The sequence below is a fragment of the Lucilia sericata genome, unplaced genomic scaffold (assembly GCF_015586225.1).
Source record: "Lucilia sericata isolate MDLA Ls3-8-SP2 unplaced genomic scaffold, ASM1558622v1 Contig000083F_arrow, whole genome shotgun sequence".
Taxonomy (NCBI): Eukaryota; Metazoa; Arthropoda; class Insecta; order Diptera; family Calliphoridae; genus Lucilia; species Lucilia sericata.
In genome coordinates this window covers 480,312-497,741 of record NW_023994116.1, presented here as the reverse complement: position 1 = coordinate 497,741, position 17,430 = coordinate 480,312, and the positions used below count along the sequence as shown (strand labels likewise).

The window sequence follows — 17,430 nt, the reverse complement described above, 5'->3', positions numbered from 1 at the left end:
GCAATTTCAAATAAAACATGTAAAATCGTGCCCCCTTTACAATAATTTTTTGAAAACTGAAGCACCATATTTGCGTGTCTGTCTAATAAATGTACATACTTATATATACATATGTAAATAACATCACGCATTTACTACCAGACTACCATAACAGAAACATGTAAGACTGTGATATTTGGCTAAGCTGAACCTTAGCCTTATATTAGATTTGTGATGAGTTGCATTAGCATATATCGGTAATGAAATGAATATGAGGATGAGTTTCGAAATGAGGACCAAAGTATGGCATTTTGTGAAAATATTAAAGTTAAAAATTATTTTTAAATATTAGTTGTAAGAAAAATAAAAAAGTTATTGATTTTCGGCCGGTATCTCGTATAATGGGCCACAGTTCGTAAATATATGTATATTGTTGTACTTAGTTCAAAAAGTTCGTATTTTGAGATTTTTTGCTAGTCAATGAAAATATTGCTTTAAAATTGAATAAGTTAGACGATGTGCATACATTCGTACTTATGAGCCACATATACTCAGAACCTTACACATACTGATCGACTTCTTAGAAATTTCCAAAATATACACCCCTACTAGGGTATTCAAATACGCAATTTCCTTTAATTCGATTAACCGAATAATTTTGTATTATCTGATTATTAACCGGCTAACATAAAACATCAAATATGTAATTATTTGTCGAATAAACCGAACAAGACAAAAACCCGAATAATTGAATACCCTAATAACTACGAACAATTATTTTAATAATTTGTTCATATTTTGTTGTTTTATAATTTAGAAATACATTTAAGACCTTATTCATAAAAAAATGTATTTTATAAACGGTTTATAAATCAAATTTTGTATGGAATTTTTGTTTTATAAACTTTTTATTAAATAAAATGTTTTTTATAAATAGGGTGGCTAGTTTATAAAAAATATTCAAAAGAATGTTATAATAAGATGCATTATTTTAAATTAAGCAAAATTTTGCAGAATCCAAAAATGTTCAAAGGAATTATTTTGATTATTAAAATAAGAATCAAGTTCTTGGCGTAGGTATTAAATAAAAAGTTGAAAACATTGCAAACAAATTTCAATTCCACATTTAAAATTTAAGAGTTTTCATTTTAAAAGACTCGCAAAGTGCGACATTCGTAAAAACTATTATTTTCAACTGGTCTATAATTATTTCATTTATATGAATGTACATATAAATTTATTTTATTCTATGAACAAGTGAATTTTCATTATTTGTAGCGAGTGTTAGTAATTTAATTTAAACTATGTTCTCACTCTATGGCTCTTTTGTTTTGTCTGTGTTTGTGAATGTATGTATATGTACATTAGAGGTGTCCAAGAATATAGATATTCAGATGAGCTTTATTTTGTATATTAGTGTCTAAAACTTACCTATGTACAATTTCAGTCAAATCGGATAACGGAAACCCGCCTAGAAATCGATCGAAAATTGTTAAATTGGATAAATAATAGAACTATTTTTGATTTCTTATAAAATATAATTCAAATAATAGTTTTTCAACCTTATTTTCTAGAAAAAATTGCCTTTGCAACTAGTTATAAACCATTAATATCGATGAACAATTAACAAATTTATAGGCATTTTTTCCATTTAAAAAGTATTACTTTTACCCGATTTTACACTTTTCAATCAATTTCCGTCACGGACTAATATTCAATATCACTAAGTATTAAAGTATCTGAGCGAAACATATATTTTAGAACAACTCTAATGCACAAACACATGAGCATGTTTTTGTATAGCATTGTGTATTGTATGTCTACGTGTTTAGTTGGGTTTTGTTTATAATTAATTTTAAAATTGTTTAATTATAACTTAATTTGCAACGAATTTTGTGTGGTTTAGAAAAATATGTATGTATGTGTATTCAAATATAAATGTACATAGGATGAACAAATTTGCTAAAATGGTATGCAATTTTGAAGATAAGTCGAACGGTTCATAGTTTCACCTAGCCTCAATACAACCGAACCATCCCCGAAGTGGTCTCTAGAGCTCATAATTATGTCAATAATATTAAGTAATATCTCTACAAATATTGGTACGTTTAATTTTATATAAAATTAAATTATACTTCCAATTTTCGTATTGATAAAGGATAATTTTAACCTAGACCCTATAAAAAATCGCCCACAGAAATTAGCTAGAATCCATCCAATTGTATTTTCATTCTTTCAGGGAATCAGTCTATTTAATCAATAAATTGATTTAATTTAAATTTACACTTTAATTTAATCATAACGATTAACTATTTTTTCTTACCTGCTATTATTCGAGATGGTATTTGGAAATATATCTTACCCAATTTTCACAATTTATATCAATTTTCATTCATCTGTGATGACTGCAACTATGTTTCGCAAATGTTTATATAAAATTAAAACACTGTGCGTCATGGCGAAGATGTAAAAGGGGAAAAATGTAAGATCTATACTCGTCAGACACTTCAATGTTCATATTTATGTACAAAAGAAAATTTCATTAAGGTTTCGCCTTTTGTGAATATTTTTTAAGCCACTATTACATCAGCAAAAACGTTGTAACTTTCTAAGGACTGTAAATGAGTTTAGTTTTACTTGACGCCAACTACACTATATTCATACATGTTACTAACGATGCACAGTGGTACAGAAAATAAAAACAAGTAAGAAAATATAGTCGGGCGTGGCCGCCATATGATACCCTACACCAGTTATGAATATTAAATGTGATTTATTTTTCATAATAAAGTATTTATCTTCAATATAACCTCGTTCCGATACATTTAAGCAATTTATGGACGAAAAATAAATTTTCTGAAAAAGGGTTTATGGAGGATTGGGGCAAATATGGACCGATCTCGATAAAATTTTGTGAATAGAATTATATTTATATAATATTTATTTGTGCTGGATTTCATAGCGATATTAGTGTTTATATGTGAATTTTGGACATTCAAGTCATTTTCTGAAGGGGACTTTGTAAGGGAGTTAGGGAAATGAATGAAAATGAGGCCCGATCTTTATGAAATTTGTGAAGGTCATCCAGGCTTGTATAAAACTTATTTGTGCTGCTTTCTATCGAGATACAGGTATATTTAACATGAGCTCAAAGACCCTTTATATGACCTAGCCCCCATACAACAGGGTCTTGTATTGTAAAATAATCTCATAAAATGATTCTAAGCTTATTGGTATACTTTAAGGTGGGTACAGGACGAATATTTTTGTGTGTAACAAACATCAACACAAATTCAATATACCCTCCCCGCTAAAGTGGTGTAGGGTATAAAGAGGGAAATAAATCTGTAACTTCCAAACAGTTAGATCAATTCAATAATATTATTGTTTAGAAGTTAATAAATCTGTAATAATTTTTCCCACGTTTTCTTTTCTATATCACTGGACTGTATACTGTGGGGAAATTAAAAAGTATATCTTCGCTGCGTACATTCGTCCGTCGTTCTGAAGGTGGTTACGAAAATATTCCCTCTCGAAAAGAAATGAAAAAATAAAAGAAATTTTTCCGAAAAATTTGCTGTTAATGTTTTAATTATGAGTCCATAAAACGAAATAAGATGTACAACTATTTTTTAGATTCGAAACTTTTACTGAACAATAAATAATATGAACTTCTTCTATTTGATTTGTTTATTAAGAATTTTATTCAGTTCATTCCACTGTAATTTTGTTGCTTTCTTCATTTCCAGGATTAAGTACAACTCTTCGAAATTTTTTGTCAGATGCAGAACAGTTTGTTCCTAGAAGAATGTATATCTAGGAGACCACATTCATATACATCTACACATGTATGTAAGTTATATCTATGTATGAGTGCTTTCGTAAGAAGATTTGAATGAATAGAAAATTAAATTGAGTAATTGAGAAAATGAGCGAATGATGAAATTAAGTAAATGTCTTTTGCACTGAATTTTGATTTAGTTACACTTTGAGAGAAGTATAATGAATTTGATAAAGGAGTAACTACTAAAACCAATAAAATAATTACATATACATTTAACTGTGTGTGTAAGTTTAAAACAGCAACTTTAACTGCGACAATGTTTGTGTTTGTTTTAAAATTACAATTTCTTAATAGTTTTTAATTGATTTTGTTTTTTTTTTTTTTTTTGCTATTTAACATTCACACACTTGATCGTCGATGTGAATGAAAGGATGTTTTTATGAATTAATTCCTTTTTTGTAAATGTTTTAATCATTTGTATTGATAATAATTATGTGTTTTATTTAATAATTTTACTAATTATAATAATTATTCACAACAAATTAAAAGTGCAAAAAACACATGCACAAAGGTTGAAAAATAAGTGTTTTTTTAATAATCAAAATGATTATTTACTTACATTTTAATTAAGTCTCAAACAACAAAAAAACACGCGCTTATAAATACACATAAAATGATTTTTAATTAAAAAATAATTATCTACATGTATACAGATACATACACAAATACATAAACAACCATTTACACACGTATGATATGCTAATGAGAAAAAATAATAAACATAGAGAAAAAGAGAGATAGATAGTCTTGTATGTGTTTATGTATGTATGTAAATAATATATTAAATGACATGAATTAAATAAAAAAAAGTACGCTCGTCATTAAATTAATTAACTCATTATGAACAATTTTAAAAATGGTTGCAGAGTTACAAATGTAATAAAAAATATATGTACATTCATGCAAACAAAATTGATATGTTTTTGATATCTCGATATTTTCCAACGAATCGAAAATACAGTCTAGTCTATCAGTCTAGAGGTCCTGGGATTGATAAATTTAGTTAGAATATAATTTGTAATTGTATTATTGAACTTTTTCTAACAAATAAAAGTTCGTACCTTAGTTTGGTCGCACATTGTACATATAGCCGCTGTTTGTTTAACATAAAATAAATTAATTAATTTTTATTATTTTGACATAAATATTTATCAATTAAATTATAATAGTTTTTAAATATTCTAAAGTGTCTATATGTGGTATAAAACTAATGTATAGAAATCAGAAGTAAAAATGAAACAAAATTTTTACATAACTACCCCCTAGATTACTTTGGGACACTAAAGTGATAATGATTTCAAGTTAAACTACGTATGATACGTTTAATAATCAATTGTATTCTATTAGCAACAAAATCATACAAGTTTCAGATAAACATAAAAATACATACGTACCCAGCAAAAACTTTCATGATAAGTAATAGTTTAAAATACAAATATTTGCTTACACAAAGGCATTTTAAGGCATTATTTTAACATGACGATGTCAATGGAGGTAAGTACTTCCCATCGTAATTAACTAAAATAGGGTAGTAAAATAGTTAATTTGAAGAAATTTATTCACAAAAAATTATTCATATTAACTACCTTTATTAGTAATAATGAATTAAAAGTATTAGTTTATTTAACTAAAATTTATTCATATTTACCACCCCATAACAACGAAACGATAATAGTAAATACTATAATTTAATGAAAAATTATGTAATCTGGAATAATAATTTCGTTGGTTGTATTATAACAAAATTTTCATTTAGGTAAATTTTTGGTTCTGTGCATGATCGCTTACAAGTCGGGATTTATAGTATTTACAATGATCGCTTGCAAATAATTAGTTAAGTAGGTACTTTGCGTTCACTAATAGTTTTCACATAAAAATACAATGTTTTTCTGTTTGTGTAAAAAATAAAACTTGAAAACAAAATATCCAGGCTGAAAAGTACTTACATATATAGTTATTTGTTAGTAATTACTAGACTCCTTTTAAGTAATGCAGACGGTATGTAGTAAACATTGTAAAGTAAGTTGATCGGTAAGTACAAGTCATTACGTACATATATGCCACGTAATTTGTCATTAGTGAAAAGTGCTGTCAAAATAGACAGACTACTTGTAAAACTTCATAAACACATTGTTACATGTATTGTGCTACATGTTGTAGTATTTTTTTGTGTCAATTTTATTTATAAAAACACCTTGGCACGTTTCCTTTTTCAATTAAATACCACCATTTTCCATTAATGAATTTGCATACATACATATTTATAGTCGTACAAAAGTGCTGCGAACAGACTACGGCAGGAAGGAGCAGGAGAATGTTTGTTAAAGAGAAACAAGCAAGTCGATGAAATGGCAAACATGTCGTATACATGCCACACTTCATCATACCGAACCATAGTATGCCACACCACACCACACATCCTTGTTATTGAGTATTTCTATAATAAAATTAAATTAGAAGACCAGAAAATTAAATCATCAAAGCACGACGACAACGTCGACGAACACAATTGCATAAACGTATATTGTAGTTATGTAAGTAAATATGTACATACATCTGTATGTATACATATATTCATATGTATCTTTGTGTTCCATATATACACATATGTATATGAATTGAATGATCAAATGCAACTAGGAAAAAGTAAATATTAAGTCCCCTGAGGTGACCGTTGGCAAGGGGCTGGGTCAAGATGAGTAGAGGGGAGCAGCTTTAAAAGAATAACATAACATGAAAATGGTCAGAAATATATTGATATTGTTGATGATGCTGATGATGATGGCTTCGGTTAAATGGCTGCTTGTTATATTAACTTAAAAATGTTGTCGTTTTCCTCACACTCCGTGTCACTTCTTTTCATTTAACAAGCAATTTGGCAATCTACACACCCATTCATACGTACGTAACACACTTAATACTTAGTATGTATGAATGTAAAATTTATTAAGTTCTCCGAGCATTTTGCATATTCTCTATTAAAAATATAACAGAAACAACAACACACAAATAGCAACAATAAAACAAACTACTGAGATGATGACCGACCATTCAGAGGAGGTGTTACATGTACTACAACTGTGTGTGGCAAAGTGTACTTGCATACATTACGAAATAAAAAAGATGTTCCTATTTTTTGGTTTTATTTTCGGTGTTTTTATTTTTTTGTATTCAAATTGAATAAAAGCTGAACACATCCTTAATGTGGTTGTTGTGACTGACCATGTATCTCACATGTCGTATGTGGCATTTATGCTTGTAGCATGCAGATCATAACAGTAGAGTGGTGTAGTGTATGTAGTACTAAATTCTGCCAAGTTGAAGGGCGAGGGCATGTTTGTTGGTTGGGTTGACTCCACATCAATGGAATGTACGATGCCATGTTGTGATTGGATTGGGTCTGTGGGACATCATAAATTAAATTCTTCATCAACTCAAATACTCATTAAAAACCAATAAAGCTGTAAAGAGAGCATTAACTTTAATGAAAAAGTGTGGTAACCATCACAAAACTCAAACCCCATTACAAACACAAACACCTTTTTTCACATAGATACCATATTCATACAATGACAATTATTAAAAAAAACTCTGTGATTTATTCTACGCAGAAGCTCTCTTGCTCTCTCTCTTTTCCATTAAAATTCTCTCTACTATTAACAATCACTTCTGTAACATCACGAATAAATTTAAACCAACTCTTTTAAACTCCACCCCATCCAAGCACCACATTCATACACATACATGTATGTATGTACATATGTACTTTTACATTTTCAAATAAGGGGAAATTTATTTATCGTTTGAATTTGGATTCGAGGTAATTTCATTATAAGTTTAACCTCAAAGTTTATATTTCAATTATATCTTGTATGTATGTATTTTTTTCGTTTTATCATCCGTTTAAACATGTAGAAATAACAAGTAACAAACTGTTGCTTTAAACAAAAATGATGAGTCTTTGAAAGATTAATTATTTTTAATTTTTAGTAGCCTTTGTTGGTAGAACTACATTTATAGCAGCAATAAATTAATATCAAGCATTTCAACAAAAATGTGCGTAGTTTTGTGTTGTGCTGTAATCTTATGTGACATACAGACTTTTAAGATTAAATCATGGCGTCCAACGATTTTCATAAAATGTTTGTAAAGTGTCATCTACCGTCGGTTAACCAATCAACCACCATTAAAAATTCCAATTAAATATAAATTAATTAAACCACTCACTAATGCATGAACCTAAACTTCATACTTAAATACATACAACATACATACATACATTCATATGTATGTAGGTATGTACATAAAATAATAAATATCAATGGCAATGTGGAAAAATAAAAAAGGTCGAACTTTCTTGGAATATCAAGTATACAAAAAATAATACTTGTATTGGAACAGAAATTCTGAAAGAATATTGGACCAAGAAATGGACTAATGAATCGCTAATACATTCTAGATTTCTATTTCTAAACAATGTATAATACCGAAAATCAGGAGCTTTTCCAAAAAATGTATTTTTACCTGTTGCCGGACTTAAAGAGTTTCCTAGCCAGATTTAGTTTTTTAAACGGCAATGGAACAACGAAGATTTTCAAAAATTATAACTTTTATATTAGGGTTATATTCAAAATAAGGCCCTATCACTACGTTGTAGCCAGTAGTGTTCTAATAACGAACATCTTTTTCTCAGGTCATTTTTGTGCAAAAAACGGAAATAACCCTTTTTGGATATAACTTCTGAGTTTTGATTTGGTTATCAGTTACAATTTTGAACATGGTAAAGCAATCTTCTCAAACAGATCTATAAAACACACTAGGACATTTTTGGCTGTCACACATCGTAATTAAAATCCAGCTGTAGCTCTGAGACAATAAAAATATTATATTATTTTTCGCTAATTATGCATTTTCTGTGTATCATTTGTGATTTTTTATGTTCTATAAAAGTAATTAAAGTCATTAATCATGAACGATGGTTCTATTAGTTTTCATGTGTTAAGATAATTCTTATTTATAGGAATCCATACAAAAAAACAACCAGTAAGAGTGCTATATTCGCTGTGCCGAATCTTATATACCCACCATTAAACCGTATGCCGTAAAAAGAATGCTCCCCTATAAAAATCAGGGTGATATTATTAGGATTAGGGTGAATTATTGACCGTTTTTTCATATAAATATTTGTAGACCGATTTTGGTTCATATAAAACATGTTTACATCGAATATCAATTCCCGACACTTTCCGCATGAAATTCGGTAGGATGATTTACGTTCCTATAAAATTTTCTTAGGTTTTGGCTCGTAAGAAACTTACTAATGTCAAAATTCATCTCTATACTCGTACTTTTAAGTCAGTAATGAGCGTTAAAGTAATTATCTAGGGGGTAGGGTCAATTATGGACCGATCCACATAAAATTTAGTAGAGAGTATTTTGCTTTGAGATTTACTTATGTCAAATTTGATTGCTATACTTGTATTTTTAAGCCAGATTAAAGTTGTTTTTTGATGGAGATAGGGTCAATTATGGACCGATCTACATAAAGTTTGAAAAAGTTTGGCTCGCATGGAACTTATGTGTGTCGAATTGCATAGCTATGTATACTCGTATTTTTAAGACAGTAATTAATATTAAAGTCATTTTCTGAAGGGGGCCTAGGAGGGGTAGGCACAATTATTGACCGATCCACGTTAAATTTGGTAGAGAGGTTTTGGCTTCTAAGAGACTAACTTATGTAAAATTTCATAGGTATACTCGTATTTTTAAGCTAGTAATGAGGGTTAATGTCATCTTCTGAAGGGGACTTTATATGGGGGGCAGGTTCAATTATTGACCGATCCATATACAAATTTGACTCACATGAAACTTAAGTGTGTCGAATTTCATCACTATATTCAAATTTTTATGCCAGTAATGAGCGTTATAGCCATTTTCTGAAGGAGACTTTATATGGAGGGTAGGGTCAATTATGGACCGACTCTCATAAAATTTGGTAGGGAGTTTTTGGCTAATATGAAACTTATTTATGTCGAATTTCATCGCTATACTCGTACTTTTAAAACAGATATACTTGTTAAAGCTCTTTTTCGAGGGTCCACTTGTATGGGGGCTATCCGGAAACGTTGACCGATATTGCCCATTTTCAATACCAAACAAACCTATAGAGAATATCTGTGTAAAATTTCAATCCTCTAGCTCATTTCTTTCGGACTCTATCGTGCTATCAACAGACAGACGTACGGACATAGCTAAATCGTCTTAGAATTTAATAAGGACCCAGAATATGTATATATACTTTTGTGGGTCTATGACCAAAATTTCGATGTGTTACAAACGGAATGACAAAATCAATATACCCCCCCCATCTTTTTTGATGGTGGGTATAAAAACGCAAAAAACTAACGAGTAAATTATAATAACATTAAGAAATCATTATACAGGAATACAATTGGGAAAATAAATAAAATAAGATATTTTGTTCAACAAAAACTAATGAAAATTGTTTATAATATAAAATACATTTAAATTTAATCATTTTTAGAACGTTAATTTATTTAGAACACTACAATAAATAGAACTCGGTTAATAAACGGATAATTACGTATTGTTTTCCGTTAATCGCACGAGTCGAGTAATAATTGTTTTCATATTAATGTCACTAATCTTTATGAAATTTTCTTTTGTATACCTGTCTGTTCTGTAAAGCGAATCCTAGTAAATTTTTCGTTTCAAAACGAATTCTCATAATTTTTCTCGTTTTAAAACCGAGTACACAAATCTAGTCGAAAGTAAATCGATTTTAATTTTATTAAAATAAATTAAATAATTGTTTTTTTTGCGTTTTTTACAATAATTGTAACTTAATATAAATGCTATGAGCATTTTGAACTCTTTTTCACTTATAATAAATTCGGTTTTAAAAGTTTCTCGGTTTTGAAACCGAATCGATTTACAGAACAGACAGGATAATAAAAAGTTAGCATTACTTCAAGTTCAGTTCTCTATAATAAATTCTAAAATAATTAAATTCATCTTAATGTTTACTGTTCATTTGGATCGTAATTTTAGTTCATAATTATAATTATCATCTTATTTTATCAATTTTACTTTTTTACTGTATAAAGGTAAACCAATATGGCTTAATTAAGCTTTTAGTTGTTTATTGGGAAAGTTAATTGACCAAAATTAATCGGATAACCGTACGACAGTTAATCGAGTATTTCATACTAATTTTAAATTTTGTATGACTTTTTTAATATTTTTTTTATTTTTATTAAATTTCAAATATACATTGAATATTAAATAAGATCAATAAATAGTATTCCAGCAAAGTAATACAAATCCGTTTTTATTAAATAATATCCTGTTAAGCTAGAAAGAAAATAAGATATTAATATTTCCTTAAATTTTACTATTTTCACAAATAAATCCATGCTTTTTATACATATACCGGAAAAACCAATATGGCTACATATAAAAAGGAAACAAAATCAAAAGAGAAAAAGAAAACAAAAACATCAACGGAGGTATGTTAATAAAAAGAAGATGTTTTTATGTACATACATATATTGCGTTTTAATTTTTCAATCAAATAATAAAACAACAAACCGCAACAGTAGCTAAATAAAACAAAAACTCCATCAAAAATGAAAACCAACAACCCCTATTAAAAATAAAGGAATTAAAGAGTAACAATTAGTAGTCGAGCATGTCCGACTTTATGATTGCCTATGATTTTCGGAAAGCTTAGTAAAAAATACTGATTTTAATAATTTAGAGTAATTTTTCGTAATGTTATCCAAAAAAATTGTCTGTTCGAACTTAAACTATAGTTTTAGTGCGAACAGGTACTATTAGAACGAATCTGAATGTAATTTAAGCCAATTGATAATTGCTCTCTGGTAGATATAATATACATACATCCTACTATAACGCTATAGGGTGTAACAATTATTATGAATGATTTTAGATAGAATGAAATGTATTTTTAAAAAATAACAATGCTAAATTTATCATGGTAATTTAAAATTTTGGCTAAAATTTACTAAAATCCGAACATTAAAAAAATAGAAAGCTTTTGAAAAACTTTTTTTTTTAATTTAAAACAATATATATTTAGATCTCCAAAACCCCATATTTTTCTGAAAAAATCATGGGCATTATCGGAATTTTACTCATATCTCCGTAATGTATGAACCAGTTTTCTTGATTTTCTAAACTTATTGAAAGCGTATCTGATAGAATTATTAAAGATTTGGATCCAACAGATATCTAAGGTCTTTAGAAAATTGATTTCAGCATAGATGCTGATAGAAGGAAATCTCCATCGATAATATCTATAAAGATTCGGAATATACATATACTTTATTTGGTCGGCAAAGTGGAAATTACAAAGTTATATATAACATGAATGTAACTGTTATCTGTTGGTGAATTTTAGAGAGGTTTAAAATAAATAATTTTCAATAAATTAAATTAAAAATCTATGTAAAAATTTTATAAATTTATTTTTTCTAAAATCCGACCATATATACATAACTTTGCGAAGGATACACTCTGCATATAATTTTTTATAAAAATCTTGTTTCGACCGATAACACAATAAGCATCAAAATAAATTAGTAAAACTTTATAATTTTTTATCAAAATTATAAATATTCTCGAAAGTTTCAAAAAGTAGTTTCTCATATTAAAATCAATGTATGCTGTAAATCCTGTATCTATTTATTCGCTTATATTTGTACACATCTCATTTATATTGAAGGCATTGCTGATACGAACGTACGATGTTCATATGTACATATGTGTATTAGAGTGTCCCGAAGAATAGCGTTTTTAAGAATCTCATGTAGGAATACTTCCCAATCGATGCGATAGTCAAAAGTACTCTAAAAAAATTTAATTATTTTTTCCGCGATAAGATCAAAATTACGAAATTTCTGAAACCCATTTCGAAAAGATTCCTGAATATTTTTATAACATATTGTACTTAGATCAAGATTTTCAATCGCTGACAGGGAACTGAGGCTCTTCCAAAAAAATATTTTGTCTTTAGTTTATTAAAAGGCATCGTTTAAATGGTCCACGGGACACCCTAATGTGTATATAAGACCCATACATAGTTGAGCGTAAGGTGGTTCCTTTAGCATGGAACTAGTGTTTATAAAAAACCGACTTTTGGAAAAACCGGTTAACCGGTTTATAAACTCTATAAGTGAATGTTCTAGCTAAACTTTTTCAAAATTTCAGTTTAAAAATTCTAAAGTGTTCTACAGCATTTGACATTGACTTGCGAAGAATAACCCCGTATTCATATAGATATTAATCGTTTATTTTTAGTTTATGAAGCACATTTTTCATACAAATCAATAACATTATTAAGCGTTTATGAAGACGGGGGTAAAACTTTATTACATTATATAGGACATTGGGAATTCTTATCTGAAACCAACCTAATGTATTATATACTTACATTCGAATATTACGATTGTGAGAGGGAACGTAATTTTTCTGAACTCTTGTTAAACGTTTTATGGCACAATAACAAAATTAAGTGCCTTTTGTTAACTTCACACTCAAGTTCACATATTTACATAAATATGTATATATACATATGTATGAATATGTGAATACATACTCATAAGTACTTATTTATACATAAAAATGCATAGCTGTTTAAGTAAATATTGTTATTAAGAGGGATTTTTTCTTTTTGTGTAAAGAAGGAAACTCTAACAAATTTCTACTCTCTTTCATTTTTCTCTCACAAGCGCAATGTTGCTAATTATAAAAATATTAAGATATCACTTTTTGGTTTCAAATTTATACCAGACATGGGAAATACGACGGAAAGATATACATACATATATTTGCCATTAATAAAAATCCCCTTAAAGGCCATTCTTCCGCGTTTAAAGCTCATATGTATTAATATCGGTATTCTTATAAAATTCGTTATAGCAATGTATGGTTTATGGTATCAGAAGCTTGGGCATTTTCACCTCATGTTAATCTATTTTTAGCTTTAGAGTTAATAAAATCAATTGGCAATAGTTATTGCTTACTCTTATTCGACAAATATATGTACATACAACTAATATTGTTATTAAAACTTGTTTACTCTCAAATTGTAATTAAAAATTTTAGTTAAGTATTAATGTACAACTCCTAAAACGTTGCGGCATAATTTTTAAAAATTGCGGCAAATATAAATCTCACTAAACCTGGCTACCGAAAAAAACATAGAATAGCAATTTGCTAAACCATTTTAATCTGCTTAATTTGTTTGTAAATTTCCAAAATATATACTGCGGTACAAGCACTCACTCGTATGTGTACATCAAGTCAAGTAGAATTAAAGCCTAACACTCTCTCGCATACAATAGACTACTAACTAGACTAAACTAAAGAGAATGTAAAAGGTTTTCACACTACATTTTTTTATTTGTGTATTCTTTTTTTCTTTCGGCAGGATAAAAGCTGCTTAGCTCAGTTATCAGCACGCGTTAATACAAAAGAATTCAAACATACCACAAACAATAACAACACAGATCATTGTATTGGAAACAACACATTTGCCCTCAAATGCAGGGATTTAAAAACAAACTCTCTCGCTCTCTTAGATGACAAAGGATATTTTATTTCCAACAACATTTAAGGACATTAAACAAAATAGGAAATAAATGTGGCTCCGCCTTGTTGAATGTGAGTGTTTGTATGGAGGTAAAAAACAACAGCAACAACAACATGACCAACCAACCTCTTCTCTTTCATTCATCAAACATCCACCAAAACGAGTTTCCAATTTGAATTTGTTTGTATTAACATTTCCCCTGCCGCAAAGACTGTATTGTATGGAAGGTAGCAAACATAACAAGCGTTTATTTATTAGAGGTACGTTACGTGTTGGCTTCTGTGCTAGAATTTTTGGGCTTTCATGTTTATTGCTACCTTTGCTTTAAGACAGAAAGTACGTTACGCGATTTTGGCGCTTGGAGTTAAACGGATTTAACGCGTTTTAACTAATGTTAAATAAATATCAAACGGCAAAAAATTAATTCATTTATGTATTAAGCGGTTAAATAATTTTCACATTAAAATAAAAAAGTAGTTTCAAGTGACAAATTACAATTTAAAACATCAATTAAGAATAGCTTTAAAGCTTCGCAGGCTTTTATAAATAAAATACTCATACATGAATGTTGATGTAAAAAAAAAATAAATAAATAAATAAATATAAATTTAAGAAATTAAAAAAGTTGATTATTATTTTTTTTATCAAAAGTGATTTTTCTGTGATTTTAAATAATTATCAAAATGAGATAAAATTTTAATAATTACAAGATAATAAAAGTTAATTTTCGATATTTCAAAAATTAAAATCAATATTGTTTTAATCAATTTTACTAACAAAAAAATACCATAAGAAAATGGACATTAAAACCACACCACCACCAAACCAAACCCCAAGTGGTACATCATCTAGTGTTACCAATATATCATCCTCACCACCCACAACACCGCCTTCGCCCATAACGGCAACATCCATAACCAGTTTATCCGATGTTCAAAAGCAAACATTTCAACATATTTTTGAAAAATTGGTTGTCAGTAGCGGCGGCAGCGCAAAAATACCACCAAAACAATATGAATACTTTCGAAATTTATTGGAAAATGTACGCGATCCCAAAAATTTGCAAATGATTGTGGAAAAGTTTAAAAATCTTGAGCAAATGGATACGAACTTTTCGCAAAATGGAATAAAAAATTCTATGATGACTGAAGGTAATTCATAACAACCAAATTTTTGATGCATATTTGAACTTTTAATATTGAAAGTAGTATGAGACAGACCTCTTGTTTTTAAAATGAGATATAAAAGGCTTTTTATTTTAATGTTTTTAAAAAATCTATGTGCTCGGGTAAGGGTAATTTACATGTAATTGTTTCAAAATGTAGACTTGTAGCGGGTATGCTGACAAAAGCTTAATTGTTTTTAAGATTTTTAAATTTACTATTTGTAGTATTAAACGATTCTATAAAATAGTACCTAACTTCATCCTTAACTCATTTTTTTTACGAAAGTGGACTCATACCAATTTTGGAATTTACTGTTTATTTATTGGAAATACGATGGAAAAATTTGAAGAAATGTTTTCATATGATAATAAATATATGTATGTAAATATATGGGCAATTCCATTGTTCCATTCAGAGAAAATATATGTTGAAAAAAAACATTCCAATCGGAACCTTGTTTTTCAAAATATGGAATTGCTAATTTGTAGATGCTTCTTATAAAACTCATAAAAAACATATTTATAGCAAATCTTATCATAATACTAGTGCATTATGAATGTTTAAGTGTTTTTAACATAATTATGAGCTAAAAAACTATATTTACGGGTCCGGTTGTATGGCGCTAGGTGTAATAATGGACCGATTTTAAATACATTCAACATCCATAAATTTGTGAATAATTTTGTTAAATTATCTTAAAAAATGCGAAAGTTTTACGGGTTTTATTTTTTCAGTCGTGGTTTACCTTTTCACGGCCAAATTTTAACATCGTACATTTGACCCAAGGTCCCATGCAAAGTTTGATTTCAGAAAAACACTTAAACTTATAAGCACTAGTATTATGACACAATTTAGCATAAATAAGTTTTATATAAATCCCACCTTCAAATTTTATGAGGATCGATCCATATTTGACCCTAGTTGCCATATAACACTTCCTTTTTTATTTTTATATAGATATATGTATGTGTGTCGGTCATGTCCGACTGCCCTTTCCAACTCCTTTCGATTTGTTTCAGTTTTTTTTTAATTGGACCAGCACTCAGGGGATGACCCCTACTTATGTGAAGCATTGTGTTGGAACTAGGTAAATAGGTTGTGGGAAGGAGGATAGAGGGAGTAGTGTTTGTGAACATTTGATTTAAATCTTCTTATATCGAAAGTGGCAGGGAATACCTCTGCAATATACGGGTATCGGGAACAAGTTCCCTAATTTCAAAGGAACACATTCCATTGTAGTATCGATAGAACAGTGAAATACACCCCACGTTGCGACGGTGCTCCAGTGAATCAATAGGGTTGGATACCCTACTGTCACCGATAAGTACCTTCGCCCTCTCCTGTACACGGTCGAGTAGCTCCAAAATAGACTTCGAAGCTCCGGCCTATACATGAGAGTTGTATTCCATTTTCGGTCGGATATAAGTGGTGTAAATAGTAATAAGATCAGATGGCGTGAAGTATGTCTTACACCGTTTCAAAAAACCGAGACACTTGAATGCTTCTTTCGACACTTGAAAAATGTGTTTAGTCCAGCGGTCATCGCACTGAATTTTCATGCCCAGAACATCAAGAGTTTTTGATTCCTTAATATTTACACCACCCATATACATATATAGATGGAACAACAATATCTGCCAAGCGTTTATGTGTTAAAAACAATATGAATATGTATATGTATTTACAAAATTAATATTTCATAACCTAACAAATGCAGGAAAAAACGATTATGACTTTTTCAAAGTATTCCTATTTTTACAAAATCTGTCGCACTCTGAAGGCGCACAAATGTCACATACGATAAT

The 17,430-nt window shown here is 29.0% G+C and overlaps 1 protein-coding gene across 1 annotated transcript in view; it reads left to right on the top strand.

Moving 5' to 3' along the window:
* Positions 1-15,255: 15,255 nt before the first annotated feature.
* Positions 15,256-17,430, top strand: part of LOC119599591 (retinal homeobox protein Rx) — a 36,365-nt gene continuing 34,190 nt past the window's right edge. The window contains exon 1 of the mRNA XM_037949407.1: positions 15,256-15,610. Within this exon, the coding sequence (XP_037805335.1) occupies positions 15,256-15,610 (355 nt within the window). The remainder of the gene's footprint in view (positions 15,611-17,430) is intronic.